At 43.7% G+C, this 17,065-nt stretch overlaps 3 protein-coding genes across 5 annotated transcripts in view; all 3 read right to left on the reverse strand.

Annotated features, from left to right (window-relative positions):
• Positions 1-115: 115 nt before the first annotated feature.
• On the reverse strand, positions 116-9,165 carry dhx37 (DEAH (Asp-Glu-Ala-His) box polypeptide 37). Of its 2 annotated transcripts, XM_079737580.1 has the most exons (27): positions 9,063-9,165; positions 8,732-8,834; positions 8,473-8,642; positions 8,133-8,245; positions 7,636-8,014; positions 7,253-7,401; positions 6,879-6,971; positions 6,537-6,633; positions 6,264-6,377; positions 5,711-5,927; positions 5,490-5,588; positions 5,346-5,410; positions 4,965-5,106; positions 4,756-4,832; positions 4,050-4,282; positions 3,809-3,920; positions 3,600-3,706; positions 3,166-3,354; positions 2,574-2,698; positions 2,332-2,448; positions 2,069-2,241; positions 1,731-1,845; positions 1,427-1,564; positions 955-1,049; positions 794-867; positions 596-693; positions 116-462 (listed from the first exon to the last, which is right to left on the reverse strand). In XM_079737580.1, the coding sequence occupies exons 2-27, from the start codon at positions 8,832-8,834 to the stop codon at positions 386-388; spliced, it is 3,471 nt and encodes a 1,156-aa protein (XP_079593706.1). In that variant the 5' UTR covers positions 9,063-9,165; the 3' UTR covers positions 116-385. The 2 variants fall into 2 exon arrangements, with proteins under 2 accessions (XP_079593706.1, XP_079593705.1); XM_079737579.1 differs by lacking the exon at positions 9,063-9,165 and having other exon boundaries at positions 8,732-8,910.
• Positions 9,166-9,695: 530 nt separating this feature from the next.
• Positions 9,696-13,280, reverse strand: gp1bb (glycoprotein Ib platelet subunit beta). Its single transcript, XM_079737616.1, has 3 exons — positions 13,168-13,280; positions 11,498-11,622; positions 9,696-10,356 (listed from the first exon to the last, which is right to left on the reverse strand). Exon 3 carries the CDS (start codon positions 10,341-10,343, stop codon positions 9,714-9,716), a length of 630 nt encoding a protein of 209 aa, XP_079593742.1. The 5' UTR covers positions 10,344-10,356; positions 11,498-11,622; positions 13,168-13,280; the 3' UTR covers positions 9,696-9,713.
• A 55-nt stretch (positions 13,281-13,335) lies between these two features.
• Positions 13,336-17,065, reverse strand: part of septin5a (septin 5a) — a 13,386-nt gene continuing 9,656 nt past the window's right edge. For both annotated transcript variants that reach the window (XM_079737599.1, XM_079737598.1), the window contains 9 exons: positions 16,958-17,044; positions 16,671-16,794; positions 16,422-16,556; positions 15,913-16,030; positions 15,671-15,772; positions 15,072-15,168; positions 14,504-14,639; positions 14,090-14,192; positions 13,336-13,475 (listed from right to left, as the gene is read on the reverse strand). In XM_079737599.1, coding sequence (XP_079593725.1) covers positions 13,413-13,475; positions 14,090-14,192; positions 14,504-14,639; positions 15,072-15,168; positions 15,671-15,772; positions 15,913-16,030; positions 16,422-16,556; positions 16,671-16,794; positions 16,958-17,044 — 965 coding nt within the window. In that variant the 3' untranslated portion in view covers positions 13,336-13,412. The remainder of the gene's footprint in view (positions 13,476-14,089; positions 14,193-14,503; positions 14,640-15,071; positions 15,169-15,670; positions 15,773-15,912; positions 16,031-16,421; positions 16,557-16,670; positions 16,795-16,957; positions 17,045-17,065) is intronic.

Raw genomic sequence — 17,065 nt, forward strand, 5'->3', positions numbered from 1 at the left:
GGTATGATATATTGGTATATTTAGAGAGCTCTTCTTTAACAATTGTTTTATAATGCAAATGCTTGACACACAAAAATCCCTCCCAATCTTACTCAAAGCCACATTTTTATTGGGTCTTACAAAGACAGAATCTGATAGGCTTGACAACAATCTACTGTTACACACAGTTAGAAGTCATAACAGGGATAAAACATTTTGTTTGTACAATTCAGATATATAAAAGGTGAAACTGTAAGAGGAAGTTGTAAAAGGAGTAGGAGAAACACTTGATGAATGGCAACAGGATCTGGAATTCACTATGACTTGGGGGTGTCGTGTCTCTTGGTCAGAAGTCTCTGAAATTAATCATCCTCAGCTGGCTTCCTGAATAGGTTGATCTATTCCTTTATGCAGGTGGCCAACTTTTAGCCACTTCCTGATGTACGGATTCAGGTAGCCACTGGCAGTACGCAGATAGGAGGACTTAAAGGAAAGAGAGGACAGGACAAAAAGAGCTTAGTTAGATGGCCTATTATCAAGCAGGGCAGGCATGTATGTATGTGCATAATGATGTACTTTAAAGATTCAAATACAACCAATTCTCTTTTGACCTTACATTTTTCTTTCTCCTTCCAAACTGCCAAAAGGGCATCTCGGCAGTCAACTTTCTTGGACGCCAGTTCTACCAGCAAAGCTTCAGTCCTTGGCTGGAGTCTGTAGAAGCATAGCAAGAATAGTCAGAATTTTTTTTATTATCAAGAGGTACATGCAGCAAGTAATGGGCATGATAATTCAACAGCACTTTGAAACCTACTTCGCCCACGCCTTCATCATGATTGAAGGGTTTGAGAGAAGCACGCTGCGGTTTTTCTTCAGCTTGAGACACACCTACAAAATACATAGGACGCAAGGTTATTAAGGTGCTCAAGCAGGAAAGCACTGAAGATTGGAGATGAGCCGGATGTGCTGCTGTACCTCTCCCTCGAGGAGAAACTTGGCAAAAAGCTTGTATCGGTCTAGGCCTTCTGGGTAGGCTTTCTCCACTGCAGGCAGCGGCCACGCCACACGATCTGCAAAAGATAGCAGAGTTGATGGAGAGGCAGACAGGGTTACGTTAAACAAGCGTTCTCTCCCCCGCGGGGACAGGACCCCACTTTGGGGCTGCCTGATGCATACATAGGGTTGCCTAACATGCTTTTGGGATAGCGGGAGTTTTTATGAATAATAACGTTAAAGGTTTGAAAGTTGTAATTATTCGTAGCCATAAGCAATCCCCTTAGCACTTAGTGTGGCGCGATGCGCTACGTTCACTGGAGCGTTGATATTAACAACAGATGTGGAGCTGTTAAAATGATGTAATGGATGCTTCTCAGACGTAAAAAGGGTCTGTTTTGGTCTGAGAAGATGGGTTGATGATGGAGCGGGGCTACAGAGAAAGGGGACCTACAGAACGTGCTGGCGCAGTGGCATCTGATGGTGCCTGTGGAGGGACAGAGCCATGGGGCCGGCGTCTCCAGGGGAGGTCCATAATGGCAGTACTGGGGCAGCAGCTGGGGGATCCACTCCGGCTCTACCGCTGACACGACTTAGGAACACAAGCAGATGGACTTTGAATTCAGCATAATGGTTAAAAAACACATTTTGGTGTGTATCGCCATACAAGTCCCTCTCCGTTACTCTACAGCAGAGAGCTCTAGAGTCTAGACAACACCACCGCAATAGACGGAGGTATGATCTTCATCCACATTTACCTCTCATGTACATTTTGGTCGTCTCCATGACCTCCTGGTAGACCACGAACTCCGGTTTTTTTTTGAACAAGGCAGAGCTGGGGTGGATGAACACTGGGTCATCCAGAAGAGGTGTCTGGAAACGGAAATAAAAAGCTGATTTGTTTGTAATCCATGAATAGGCATTTAACCAGGTTTGCATCAAATGTTCAGTATGCCAAATATCCTTCTCTCCTCAAGCTCTTGGTCTAAGGCAAAGGATTGACGCTTTTCAGACATATTAAGCTGATTGAAAGTGGAAAAAAAGGAGTGAATGGTCAAAAGTCTCAAGATACCCAATGTATTGTCGTTGTACTTGCCTTGTATCCATTCTTCCATTTTGGATCCAGTATTTCCTCTTCTCGTATGCGTCTTGCGAGATGGTCCCCCAGTCCAGCCAGCAATATCTGACGCAAACAAATGACCTGGCTTTCTGTTGGTGGCGCCATCTTGGAATCCACAAACACGCCCACCTCTGAACACACTGCGTTCACTGGTAATAGAATAAACAGACAATTGTTACGCAAGTGTAAATGTATAGAGTGCATACTTGTGCGTGTGTATAGTGTGCGTGTGTTTGTACCTGCGTTGGTGAGTTGTCCTCTGAGTCGCCGGATCTCCACCATGGCTTTATACCTCAGGCCATTCGTCTCACAGAACTGGGGTGTACAGCCAGCATACTCACACGCCCCTACGGCACCTACACACACACACAAGCTTATATGAAGTTACATATGCATTTAATGCAACAATCATATAACGACGAACTACAAAACAAACGTTGGACAGCATGAGATTATCGACGTGTGAGTAAATGTTGGGTACCCAGCAGGACCATGAGGTCCCCAAGGCGCAGTGAAGGGCCCTGGCCCGCCCACAGCCTCCTCATCTGCATCAGGCGAGCTTTGTTCTGGGCCAGCTTCGAGCTCTCGTCCTCACTCGCTGCAGGCCTGAGGAGGCCAGAAGAGAATGGCGATGGGCCGATTAAACTAGGGCTGAACGATTTGGGGAAATAATGTAATTGCGATTATTTGGACCAATATTGCGATTGCGATTTAACGTGTGATTTTTATAATTTATTAAGTTGCTTATGTTGGGTATTATTCACTAAAAATGTATGTATGACCAACACAACATTGGAAGCAGTCAACATAAAAACTGCTCTTTCCTTTAGGCCAGGCCGATGTGTTGAGATGAATTGATATTATAAACTTCTTTAACTATTGAATTGTAATATTAAAAAAAAAAACGGTATGTGTAACGGTAACAAATCAGTTTTTTTGTTTTTTTTTTAATTGCAGCCGCGTTCTATTACATCGCGATTTCGATTTGAATTCGATTAATCGTTCAGCCGTAGATTAAACCCAACAAACCATGAAATTAAAAAAAAGAATGTATTTGACGTGCAGCTGCCCACCTTTCAAGGTCTTCGAATATCTCCCGGACCGTCATGGACGCCACCACGGCGATGACATACGGCAGGCAGTCATGCTGCCTCCCTAGGGCTAGCATTTTGGCAAAGCGGGGAGCCACAGGGAACGAGGCCATGGCCCTGCCCAGCGGCGTGACGGGGCAACTCAATTTGGCTCGCTCTATGTCTTGGACCCTTGGAAAGGGAACATTTTGAAAGAAGGTCAAACAATGTGATAATGATAGTGTGAGCGAAATTCAATGTACAATATGTGTTATATAAACCAATACAACCCTGCCTCATCGTTAACTTCCTCATCGCCTATACGAGAGTCAGACTATTAGGGGCTGGCATTCTCCATCAGCGTACATTTCTTTGGCAATTTCGATGCGAGTAGAGGGAGAGAAAGCGAGGAAACAAATGAAGAGAGAGACTTCTACCTTCCAGTGCGCGGCGGTTCCTCCAGAGCTCCCAGTGAGACCAACAGCTGCTCGGCTGCCATAAGGGCCTCACCAGAGGGAGCGGTGGGGAAGGGGAAGTTTACCACCTGAAATACACACACAGATATTCAGTACAATACACAAGGAAGATCTCTCTGTTGCAAATGTGGAGGCTGCAAGCCTGGTTTGGATTCTTCTTCTTCATTGACCTTATCAATGTTGAGATCCTTCATCTGCAGAACCAGGTCTTCTACAGGCCTGCGGGTGATTTCCGCCTCAGAGAACTCGCTGAAGTCCCCAAACACTGCGGATGAGAACAGCCTACAAAAACAACAAGAAAAACATACTGTAGTTGTACATTCACCCGTGTCAATAAGCCAGCCACTGAAGAGAGGGACTCTCTGGAGCAGGAGGCGGGACTCATGACCTCAACACCTTACGGTGCCTGACCTATAGCAGTGTCCCGGCTCCGTGCGGCCAGCTCTGCCGGCCCTCTGATTGGCTGAGGCCTGGGAGGTCCATGACACCTTGAAGGAGGAGACCCCGGTGACGCGGTCGTAGAAGCGCTTCTTGACCCTTCCGCAGTCCACCACGTACTTGATCCCAGGGATGGTGAGGGAGGTCTCGGCCACGTTGGTGGCCACCACACAGAGGCGGGTTCCAGCCGGAGAGGGCTGGAACACCTGCACAGGTAGAAATTAAGCAATAGGCAATGAGAGGCTGTGGTTTCAAATGGTTGCCAAGCAACACAGGCTAGATACTATGAGAGCGGCGGCACATTCATTATAAAAAGGATTGCTATGCAGATGAGGGTTTACAGATTATTTTACAACGTCTTTGAGCCGATCAGAATGAAGGACCAGAAATGATTGTAACAATTAATAAATAACCCACAATGTGGAAAAATAATTCCTAGCAGTAGTCCCTTGTCTGGCACTATTATATTTGTGTTACTCATGTATTCACAAAATGTGTTTAGATACAAGAAAGGTCAGCAAAGCTCATATTTGAATTAGGAATGCATGGATACATCATCAGCGGCTTTATTTGTGTATTACATTATATTGGCTTTACAGACAGGAGTTATATTTCTCCATGTAGCCTATCTGGTTTTCTTTCTCGTTATGTAATTGAGTGTTCAGGGCAACCTGCTTACCTTTGCCTGCTGCTCGGGGGCTAAGAGTGAGTAGAGGGGCAGGACATAGAGGGGAATGGATGGATCTGCCTTCTCATCTACAAAAACAACAAAAGACAACCTCCATTAATATAATAAACAGAAACAGAAATATATAACTAATAAATATATGAATCATTAATTCTGGAGATGGGTCCTTTTGGATGCGTCCAGTCCACGGTGGGTCTTACCCGGGTCTCCCTCGTCCTCCCCTAGGTCCAGCTCACAGCCCTCGTAGCCGCACTCGCCGTCATCGACCCCCGCCAGCCGGTCCTCGTCGCCCTCGTCCACGGGCAAGGCAGAGTAGTTGTCCAGGTGGATCCGCGGCAGGGCCTGGGCACCGGAGAGGAAACACACATAGTATGTTTGAGTCCATCCGCGATAACAGGGGCCACTATCATATATGTGATGACTGAATGCGACATGAACTCCTGTGCACATCATTAAGGAGCAGGTAGAGCATGGGGAATCGGGCTCAAGGATACCTATTGGAAAGGTTGTGTACCTCCTATCCTCACCCCCCAATAACGTGTTATTCTTATTGAAAAGGACAATAAGTTTTATGGTCTTACCACAGCCTGCTTCTGCTTGTCCTTCTTAAACCTCCTACTATCCTTGAAGGTCTCCTCCTCCTCACCTGACCAAAGCATAGCCTGATTAGAGGCGTTCTGGTTATGAACAAGACGGATTGAGTGTGTGTGTTTTCGTATTCTCACCTGTGTCTGTGATAGACCTCCTGAAAGGGAATGCTTTCCTCAGTCTCCTACACACGTCGTGGACCTCTGCCTGGCCAGTCAGAAACACCAGAATGCCACCTTTTGGAAGAGGTCCATATCCAGTCAATCACAACGTGTTATACAGAGAACGCACTAAGGCAGGAAACCCGTCTTATCTACCCAGCTCTGCGTGCCTAACCCGGGCAGGGTCGTGCGGGTACCTGGCGGCAGCATGCGGTGGATCTTGCAGGTCTTGTGGAAGATCTCTCCAACGTAGTCCTCCATGGGCGTGCGCTTGTTGAAGTGGATGCTGACGGGGAACTGGCGGGCGTCCACCTTGATGACTGGCGGCGGGGACGGGAACAGCTTCTTGTTGTCCGTGAAGTCTTCCACCCGCAGAGTGGCCGACATGATGATCAGCTTCATGGGCAGGCCTTTCTGGAGGGGTAGCCCCAATCAACACACAGGTTAGGTTGACCCTGCGCAGCTCCAGAGGGACGTTCAACGCACCAAAACACAGCAGGGATGGACTGTCATCGCCCATAATGGGTCAACTAAAGGCTCAGCATGGGATGTGGACTGTATTGTTAGTGGCACAGAGTGCATGGTTGAATGGAAGTAGATAATAACTGAAGCCATGGCAAGCCAACCATGGTTACCAAAAAGAACAAGAGAGATGCAGAAGAGTGGTCTACTCACTTTTTCAAAAGCAATACACATATTTTCTATTGAATCCCATAAGTCACATCTGTGCATAAATAGAAACGCCCTTACCTTGTTTCGGAGCGGCACGATACGAGACAGCAAGCCAATCAGGATGTCTGTGTATACGCTCCTTTCATGGGCTTCGTCTATGATTATCACACTGTAGTGTTGGAGCAGGAAATCCTAGAGAGCCAGGAAGATAAAGAATGAGGAATATTGTCATCTGAAAAGTACATTTCTACTATTTTCATTAATTTGCCTGCTTGCCTGAAGATAGTGTTTCCACTTTTGTTTCAATACATAGCACTCGAAGTTGCTCCTAACCATCATTTCTAAACCTACCTTTTGAATTTCCTTCAGCAAAACACCATCAGTCATGAACTTAATCTTTGTGTCAGTGGTCACATTCCCTTCATAACGAATCTGGTAGGATACCACTCTAAAAACACAACACACCCCATGTTAGAACAGAAATACACCACGGCAAAAGGATTTGTAATTGAAAAAGGTGCTCAATATTTAGTAATAAGTAATTGTGTTACTTTCATATTCTCAAGAGAGAATTTTTTAACTAAATGATTTTTTTTTTAACAAAAATGCTTACAAGAAAAAAAATACAATGTTTATTGGTTTCAGAACACACTTAACACATTAGATCTACAACTTGGGGGAGAAGAACCCTACTGTGTGGGAAGGTTCATTTCCATGGCCACTCGTTGGGACATGCTGACAGCCGCCACTCTCCTGGGTTCTGTGATGCCGATTATCCCTTTTCCACTGGAGAAAACATGAAAAAAAAATACTGATTTGATGAGTGAAGCTGGATATTGACTGGCTGTTCCAGAGGGGACGTTTGTTTTGGGCTTAATTATAAAGCCTAAATATAACGATGATGATGATTTTTTATGGTGTAATGTTACATGGTGGCATATAGTAATTAGAATATGGTCTTGGGCATTGATTTGACTTAAATATGACCTATATAATCCCATTGTATAATTTTAAGAGGTTGATAATAACATAATGATTTACGATGACACGAAAATAGTGGCATTTACCTGGCATAACCGGCCTCGTACAGGAACTGAGGCATCTGCGTGGTCTTTCCACTTCCTGTCTCTCCACAGAGGACAATACAAGGGTTCTCCCTCACAGCCTCCATGATTACCTGCTCCTCTGCCAGCACTGGAAGCCTTAATCGAGCTTCCTGTGGAACAAGCAAACCCTTTAATGAACTCCTTGCACAAAAACAACAACCACTATGACAGAAACATGAATTAAATAATCTGCAGTGGAAACAGCCATTTGATATTTGGTTGGAATAAGTGTAACATCAATTATGAACCTAGGAAGAAATTAATTTTATTTTTTCTAGGATTTTGGCAGCCAAGATTTAAGGAGGGAATTCAGATGAGAAGTGGATCATGAATTGACATTGTACCTGTATTTCTGGCATTCTATCAACCGGAACAAACACAGCCGGCTGGGATGGCTTTATGACAGGGATATCCTTTGGCTTCTGAGTAGACTTTTCCACCTCCTTTGGCTCACTACTTTGTGCAACTGCCTCTTCTTCTTTAGGCTCCTGCTTGACGTCTGTCTCCTGACCGACGGAGACCTGGTGCTCAGATTTTGCCACATTTTCTTCTCCTTCATCCCCGCCGTCATCGTCAGAGGAAGTGTCCGCACCGCTGCTCTCCTCTCCCTGCTGTTCCTCTGCCTCCTCTTCCACTTCTTCTTTCCATTTGCGTTTCCTGTTCACTCCACTAAGGCTGCTTATCTTTGGCGCTGTGCCTCCATCTTCCACCTCATCAGTCATCCTGAGAAAAGTCCAAAAAAAGCTGCTATTCGAATTTCGCAGTAGACTCATAGGAATTGTATTGATTCTTGCTGTTTTTTCCTAACATCAATATTGCATGTATAAGCATAAGTACACACCCTTTGTTCTGGTAAAGCTTGTCTCCTGTTCCCAGTTTGGCGGTGGTGTACAGCATCTTCAGCTCAGACTCCGGAAGTTGAAACTCTGCCAACTTGGCCAATATGCCTGCTCTCTGTATCAGAAGAATATCATGAGAAAATGTTGATGGGTCTTATGTAGACACTTTCAAGAATGTATCAGCTGCTGCTACGCGAGTAGACAGTAGCAGAGTTCAGAACTGAGGTTAACAGTGTGAGTGAAATAAGAGGTATTTGGGTGGGACTAAACTATGATATGGTTTTAATTTTTTTCTCAGAGAACATGGATGCACGGTATTCCTGCTTGAGGACCATCACATACCTGGACTTTCTTTTCCTTAACAACGAGCACCCTTTCCAGCTGTTTCTTCTGCTTTTTGGTTAGGGGCTTCTTCTTTGAAATCGGCTTCTCTGCAACTGTCTTCTTCTTAGCTTTGTTGGAAGGTAGGACCAGGGCATTGCAGGTATCCACACCCTTTAGTTTCTCCCCACCTGTTGGATCGAATCCAGGGTTAGTATTTAGTGATGGGCTCATAGGGCATCATTCTGGTAATGCCATCACATATCATCGTAATTCTCACCTCCTAGTTCGACTACCACATCTGTCGACCCATCGCCTCCTGGAGATTGACTTTCATTTTGTTGCCTTCCCTTCCAGTTGTACTTCTTTCTCAGTCGCCCCATCTTGGACATAAAATGCGAGTTAATCAATCATATACCAGAGGATTGTATGCGTAATAATAATATTTAATACAGTTTGGAATTCTTAACATGACCAGATTATGTGTGACGTTAACCATTCAACAAAAACGTAAGATGTATATGTACATTGTTTGCTAGGACGCTAAACACCGGAATTGTTATGTTTTCTTTTAACAGAAATGTTATAAACGACAACAATGAAAGGTGTACCTTTTATTCAGTGCAGCACAGAACACTTCATCAACAGCGTATATATAGTATACGAAATTAGAACCAGCACAGGCTTCGGATCTCACGTGTAAACAAATCTCACGTTTGTCCCCAGCGGATAGTCGTCCGCGAACGAACAACTCCTATGTAAAGGTTCCGCTATAAAATGTGCTTCCATTGAACATCACAGAAGGCAAGACACTCGATTGCCATTTGACTTTCTTGCATGAACAATTTATTACGAGTACAGCAGTGTAAAATATATTTATATGATTTTTATTTAAAACATTTTAAAATATGAATATGTGATACTAATAAAGGATTTAATATTTTAATAATGAAATAAATTGTAATGATGCACAACGCAAATATGACATCTAAATAAAAAAAATCTTGTAATATAAAGCAGTATACAGTATATCAAGTGTAACAGAATGCTCTTTGATTCCCCTCATATTTTTATAGTCTTAGAGTAACAATACTTTTACTTGAGTACATTTTTTGGCTACTCTACCCACCTCTGTAAGAATGTCTAAAGATTAATTAAATGAACTGAGTAGACTCAACTTTGGAGTTACAGTTGGTTGTGCCTAAATCAAAATATAGGGCATTTATAACATCTAAAACAACAACATGCTCCTTCAGCATCATTTAATGAGCTATAGGCATGATAAGGGGATCCATCACATCCATCACACTTTCGCCAAATGCAGAGGTCTCCACTTTGGTTCTCCTCGCTTCCCTCGACAGTCTCTCAAACCTCCTTAAAAAGACGATGACGGCCGCCAGGATCAGCACCTGCACCAGCACAAACACAAACAGGCACACCTGGGAGGCCAGCGCCAGGTCACAGTACCAGTAGTGACAAAACTCCAGCACCTCCTCCTCGGTCAGGTGCATCACCAGTCTCCCACTCAGGCTGGGAGGGGAAGTGCAGCTGACGTTGAGGGGTAAGAGAACGCTGCTGGGCTGACGGGTGAGCAAGGCTCGCAGATAGAGCACCCCGCAGTCGCATGCCCACAGGTTGCCATGGAGAGTGACGGAGTGGAGGTTGGGCAGGTCGTCCAACAGCCCATTGGGTAGGATGGTCAACAGGTTGTTATTGAGATTGACTTGGGTTGTACCAGGCGGAAAATGGGAGGGGAGCATTGAGCTGGTGAGGGACTTGTGGCTGCAGTTGACGCGACCCTGGTTGCAGGTACAAGATTGAGGGCACACAGATGACTCTTGCCCTTTGACTCCAAGCAGGAAGAGCAAACTGAAGAGCAAAAGGTCCATCATGTCGTTGCTCACTCTGAGGAGTGGGCAGGGAGAGGAGGGGGAGGGAGAGGAGGAGGAGAGAGGAGAGAGGGAGATGGGAGGAGAGAGGGAGATGAGAGGAGAGAGGGAGATGAGAGGAGAGAGGAGAGAGGGAGATGAGAGGAGAGAGGAGAGAGGGAGATGACAGGAGAAGGGAGGAGAGAAGGAGAGAGGAGAAGAGAAGGAGTTGAGAGGAGAAGGGAGGAAAGGAGAAGAGAGGAGAAGAAAAGAGAGGGAGATGAGAGGAGAAGGGAGGAGAGAAGAAGAGAGGAGAAGAGCGTGAGAGAGAGAAGAGAAGATAGGAGGGGAAAGGATATGAGAGGAGGAGAGGAGATAAGGAGAAGAATATAATTGATGGGAAGGGAACAAATGAGATGAGGTCAGAAGAGGACAGGAGAGAAGAGAACAGATAGTTGCAAAAGGAAAGAGGAACATTTTTTAATAATTGTTGATCAACATTTAGTAGATGAGTCCAGTCATACGGGACAATACGACCAACACAATTTAGGAGAATTTAACAACTAAGCAGATATGTCCTGGAAAATAACAAATATTGATGTATGATATATATATATATATATATATATATATATATATATATATATATATCCAGTAAAGGATGCCAAGGGAACGTGTCAAAGACTGATAAGAACACATATGATAAATGCAGTCTTTTATCATAAAGAGTTTCCTCCACAATGCTCCAAATGAAAAACAGTCTGGTTGAAAATAATAAAATCGTAAATTATTTTTAATAGAGGGTTATCACTGAATTAAATGTAAAATGAAAGCCTCAAAACGTCTACGGGTTTGATTAATTATATAAGGCATGATCACGTGTTTAATTGCAGTTTTATTACACAACTGGCCTACACCAAAGTGCAAAATAACACGTCTAGAAATGAAATATAATTATTAACCAGATGGTGACCCTGAACACAGTATTTCCAAACAAGTATATCAAACAGAATAAGCAAATGTGTATTCTAAATATAAAGCACTGACCTATTACCTGGAAAAACTAGGACTTCAACCGACCATCTTAAACAAATATTAAACCACACCTTTGTATGCATCATGGTTAAGTCAGTGTAATTATATCTTCAAAATAATTGAATGTTTCAAGAGTTATTTACCTTCTTGAGTTTGCGTATGCAGTCGGTTCACAGTTGTGTGTCCTAGCTTTTCTTTGACAAGATCGGTGTGTGGGACTCTGTCACTGTTTGTGGGACGTCCAGCTGGCCCTTACTGATAAAGCTCCCTGTTGAATGATGTCAAAAGTATCACACACACACACGCACGCACGCACACACACACACACACACACACACACACACACACACAGACACACACACACACACACACACACACACACACAAATAGATAAGTCTGAGGCAGACAGAGGAAGTGTCTGAAACCGCCTTTGGTAGTGACATGGTGACAGCATGAATCTACTCATGCATCAGCATATTTGGCTGGAGTACATGTCAGATATGGAGGGGCATTTCCCGCCAGTGTTGTGGTTTAAACCGACTTTAAAGGCATCATATTCAGCAGGTCCTTTATATAAATGCACCAAAGCATGAATGCTCGGTTGTATTGTTTTGAGATTAAGTTGTTCTATTATGGTAAATGGTTAGTTTTACTCTTCACCCTACTATGTTAATCTTTATGTGCCATCAAAAACAATATCCCATTCTCCCTTTCCCCTCCATGTGTCATCATAGAACTATAAATACACAAACAATGCGCCCAAAAAAATGCATTGAGATCAAAGTTCAAAGGTTTGTGATTCCAGTCTGTTTATTTGCCATAGGGTCATAGCTCGGGAACAAGTGACAACCTGAGACCTACAGCACAGCTCAGGCAGATGGAGGTCACAGCCTTAAGGGTGGAACAGGTAGGATACAGCACTTTTATCACACCAAAGCGCATGTGAACACACACAGACGTGCGTGCACACGCTTGTACGTACGCACTCACACACACACGCACACATACAAGCGCATGCATACACATACGTTTGCTCACTCACGCATACACACACAAACAAACACTGTACAATGTATCTCCTCACACACAAAACTTGCGTTGTCAATAGAGAAATGTCAACTTGTTCCTTAGGTTTGATCTATATATTTAACCGGTATGTATGCTTCAACAAAACAAAGATCATGATGCATTTGAAGGAGACACAGGGTCTGGTCAGGTCTCATGGTTATACTAACCAGCGACAGAGTTAACTGTAGCATGCTCTCACATGCACTACGTACGTGACCGTAGCAACCTCATAAGCCCTTTCGTTCACATTTAGCCACTGGCAATAAGTGCATTTTAACATAGACCGGCAAATGTAAAAAGATTGAAAGAAAATGTTCAGGCAGTCAAACACAATAAACAAGGGAAACATCATTTTTTTTTGTTCTTATGTATCAGTTAAAATAAAAGTTATTGTAGTAACGCTACAAAAATGCATTATGGACGGACTCTTAAGAATATATATATCAGACAATATTTATAGGAGATGGAGGATGTTTCGCACACACACACACACACACACACACACACACACACACACACACACACACACACAGGCACACACACATGCACTCACTCTCACATACACACAATAAAAAAGACTATGTTTAGCAAACATCATAAAACTAAGCTACCTTACAAAGCATTTTATAGCACAAATAGTCATACCCTGATGAAATATCCAAAAAGTTTAGCATAGAATTTATAAATTAGAAACATTGAGTAGTAATTTAAATTACACATTTATATTATATATGTTAGAACTAACCACAGCAAGGGGGTCCAACCAAACTGGGGGAAAAGGCTCCAAAAATACCCTCCAATATAGCACAGTCTTTCAGGCAGACCGAATATACAAAGCACCAAGTACCATGAGATCACATGTACAGCTGTCACTTGTCAAAATATATCACTCGTTTTGAGTTGCGTTAAGTGCCGTTGCAAAGTCTGACTGCAGTTCGGGCCTTGTACAGAAGGTGCCGCTGTAGTGCCAGCTCTGCGCACTGTCAGACGTCACTGATCTTTCTCGTGCATCTGTTGCTGCATCTTGTTCAGCATCTCTTGCATCCTTTTCAACTGCAAACAGAGAGGAAGAGGAGGATGAGGAAGGGCACATATATCGTTGTGTTCCTTAGTTTGTAAGTTCCTAAATTGGTTGGTCTGGTATACCGATTAAAGTTGTTGTCTGAATTTAGACCATGGGATTCTTAATGTTTAGCTTGATTTGCAAGATCATGATCATGCGGTAATCCATTTTTCTAGGACTAATTGGCGTCCTGAGAGGAACCTAAGAGGAACTAGTCAATCTACGTGATACCTGATGGATGGTAATATGCAGATTATTCATCCAATCACCTGCAAACATTTTTATTTGAAAGAGCTGACCCTTTTCCAAACACTTTCCAAGGATGACTTTCCTGATGGTTCTTGATAACAAACCATGTGGCGTGTCAGGTTAACTAAAAGTAGCACCTAAAAATAATAAAACAAATGAATCATGTGCTCTCATATCCCCTTATATTATATCATGTCATGTCATGTCATGTCACATTATATCATGCCATGTTGTGTCATGATATATTGCATTATAAACATAGAACATGTACTTTGTTTTACATGGATTGTATTAGACTATATTGTACATGGCGGGCCAATGCATCATGGTGTAAACAGCCATGTCAGCCATGTACCTCTTCGTCTTTCATCTTGATGAGTTTCTCTGTCTCCGCATCCGGAGTGGACAGGGGGAGAATGGGGATGGGGCTCTCCATCCGGTTGTCCTGAGCCAGTTTACTGGGAGACACATGGAGTTGGAAGAACAATCATATCACAACGTGTAATCTGCAGGAATCAGCAGTGAACACAGCGTTTACGCCACGCGTTTAAACCAACAAGACCGGCACTACATGACCCACAGCCCCCCTTACCCTACACACGAGTGAGAGCCAACATGGCGCGCGAGCGCACACAGGCACAGATAGACACAAGCTCATGCACGAAAATACACACGTGGACGCAGCACACACACACACACCCACGTGCATGCATGCACACACACACACACACACACACACACACACACACACACACACACACACACACACCTTGTCATCTCCTGGATACACTGGGCCCTGTAGTTCTCGTAGTGCACGTCGCAGGTCACATCCTTCAGGTCGTGCATGTGAGAGCGGATCAGCATGTTCCTCAGCTTCACAAAGTCACAGTGGGATTGGTTCTCCACTGAGAGAGAGAGAGAGAGAGAGAGAGAGAGAGAGAGAGAGAGAAAAAAGAGAAAGAGAGAGAGAGAGAGAGAGAGAGAGAGAGAGAGAATGAGAGAGAGAGAATGAGAGAGAGACATAGAATCCATAATTTCATGGTGATATCCTTATTTATTTATCCTTCAGTTATTCTATTTTGGCTGATATTTCTGGCTTGAACTGAGCAACTCTAAGAAATAATTTCCTCCGGGATCAATAACGTCATCAGAGTCAGAATCAGAATCATAACGTTGTGTATTCAAATTGGTATTCACATTTTATTTATCTGCTTGCATTCTCTTGTGCACTGTTCATTGCGCTGCCATAAACACGATCCTCTGCTGCTATAAAGTTTCCTCTTGTATGATATTAATAGCGCTGCCCGATGCAGGGCTACCAGGTGTGGGGGGAGTACCTTCCACGATGCCCCAGGGGTACAGTCGGCCTCGGACTCTCTGGCCGCGAGCCTCCACCACTGTGTTGCTGCCGATGACCGCAAAGGGAGTGCACTCCTACACACAGAGACACAGAGACACGTCGGAGGGACACTGCCGTATGGACGACCTTGATTCAAGCGGGGGACAGACCGCTCGAACCATTCAAGTGAACGTAGCAACATACTCCTGGAAACAGTGTCTACAAATACTCTGCAAAAAAATCGAAATGCTACTGAAACTCTTTACTGTCAAATACACTAAATTACTAGGACATCTAAAAGACGAACCAAGGTTTGGAAAAAAGGTTATTCTTAAACAACAGATTACCACATATGTAGTCACTCTATATATGTGCAAAAATATCAACTTTTTACGGACTTTTGTTATTTAAATATAGTTATATCAAACAGTATTATTATGAGTTTACCATAGTATCGAATGGGGAACATTCACATTTACATCAATATAAAGTACTTCTTCCACCAGTTGTTGCAACTAAGGGGGCCTACTGGTGAATAACAACATGCAACTTCTCTGTGAGACATAGAAATGTAAATGTTCCTGCAGGCTCACTCACCTTTAGCTCTTTATCCATCTGTTTGAACTCCTCGTCCTCATCAGAATCACACTCGGGGAACTGGTACACTTTAATGCCAAATTTCTCAATTTCCTCTCGTATCTAAAACCACGCAGACACAGGCACAGGTAAAAGTATGTTGACACAAGTAGGCACAAAAAAAAATAAACACACACACCCACACACACACACACACACACACACACACACCCATACACAAAGACACATTGAGCTCTGCTCACCCTGTCTTTGAGCTTCTTGATCTCATTTGGTGTGAGGCAGTCAGCTTTAGCGATGAGTGGAACTACGTTGACCTTTTCATGAAGAGCTCTCATGAACTCCACATCCACGGGACGCAGCCTGTAAAGCGTAACACAGCCTTCAATGTAACGGGAGATTTCATATGAACATTTTAGAATAACAATCCCACTTGAATGCAAAATAATAGTATTGCATAAAATAGCTACATTTGTGGAATTTTTATGCTATTACTAAACAAGATATGAATTTAAATGAATGTTTTTACTGTAACTTCAAAAGATCCAGTCCAAATATTGACATAGGCGTATGCGTGCATGTGTGTGTGTGCGTCTGTGTGTGCGCGTGTGTGTGTGTGTGTGTGTGTGTGTGTGTGTGTGTGTGTGTGTGTGTGTGTGTGTGTGTGTGTGTGTGTTTGTGTGTGCATGTGCGCATGCGCAAGTGTGCGTGTGTGTGTGTGTGTGTGTTTGTGCGTGTGCAAATGCATTATTACCCGTGTCCAAAAGGAGGTATGAAATACAGGCAGCAGTGGACTCGGTTGTCCTGAATGTTCTTTCTGTTCAGTCCACTCTCATCTCTAAAGTACTGCTCAAACTGCTGATCTATGTAGTCTGTGATGGGCTTCCAGCTGTAGGACACAAACACACACACACACACACACACACATACACAATTTGACATCAATTTGATCCAATCAGAAACAGGTATTGACAGAGGTCAATACTACGAACTTTGAACTCACCACTGATTGTTATTAACGGCATCTCCGAACCCTGGGGTGTCCACGATGGTCAGCTTGAGTTTCACCCCTTTTTCCTCAATGTCTACTGTGTGCTTAATGATCTCCACAGTTTGGTTAATACGTTCTGCAAGATAAAATAGGATAACACTTTATTAAACCCTGAAGGGAAACTCAGGTGTTGTTGTTGTGCTGTATGTGTGTGTGTGTGTGTGTGTGTGTGTGTGTGTGTGTGTGTGTGTGTGTGTGTGTGTGTGTGTGTGTATGTGTGTGTCTGTGAAAGAAAACACCTTCAGCGTTGAGCAGCTTTCGGTCCTTGTAGAGGTCAGTCAGGAACAGGCTGTTCACCAGAGTGGACTTCCCCATCCCAGACTCTCCTGCAAAAGAGGTAAAGAAAA

The sequence above is a fragment of the Pollachius pollachius genome (assembly GCF_949987615.1).
Source record: "Pollachius pollachius genome assembly, chromosome: 1".
Classification (NCBI taxonomy): Eukaryota; Metazoa; Chordata; class Actinopteri; order Gadiformes; family Gadidae; genus Pollachius; species Pollachius pollachius.

Excerpts from the sequence above, each read along its gene's own strand:
- dhx37 (XM_079737579.1), bottom strand. The coding sequence starts at position 8,843 with ATGTCCAAGATGGGGCGACTGAGAAAGAAGTACAACTGGAAGGGAAGG. Across the intron at positions 5,107-5,345 it reads ACAAGCAGAAGCAGGCTGTG|GCCCTGCCGCGGATCCACCT; the intron begins GTAAGACCATAA and ends TCCGGTGCCCAG. Across the intron at positions 868-954 it reads AGTTTCTCCTCGAGGGAGAG|GTGTGTCTCAAGCTGAAGAA; the intron begins GTACAGCAGCAC and ends TGTATTTTGTAG.
- gp1bb (XM_079737616.1), bottom strand. The coding sequence starts at position 10,343 with ATGATGGACCTTTTGCTCTTCAGTTTGCTCTTCCTGCTTGGAGTCAAA.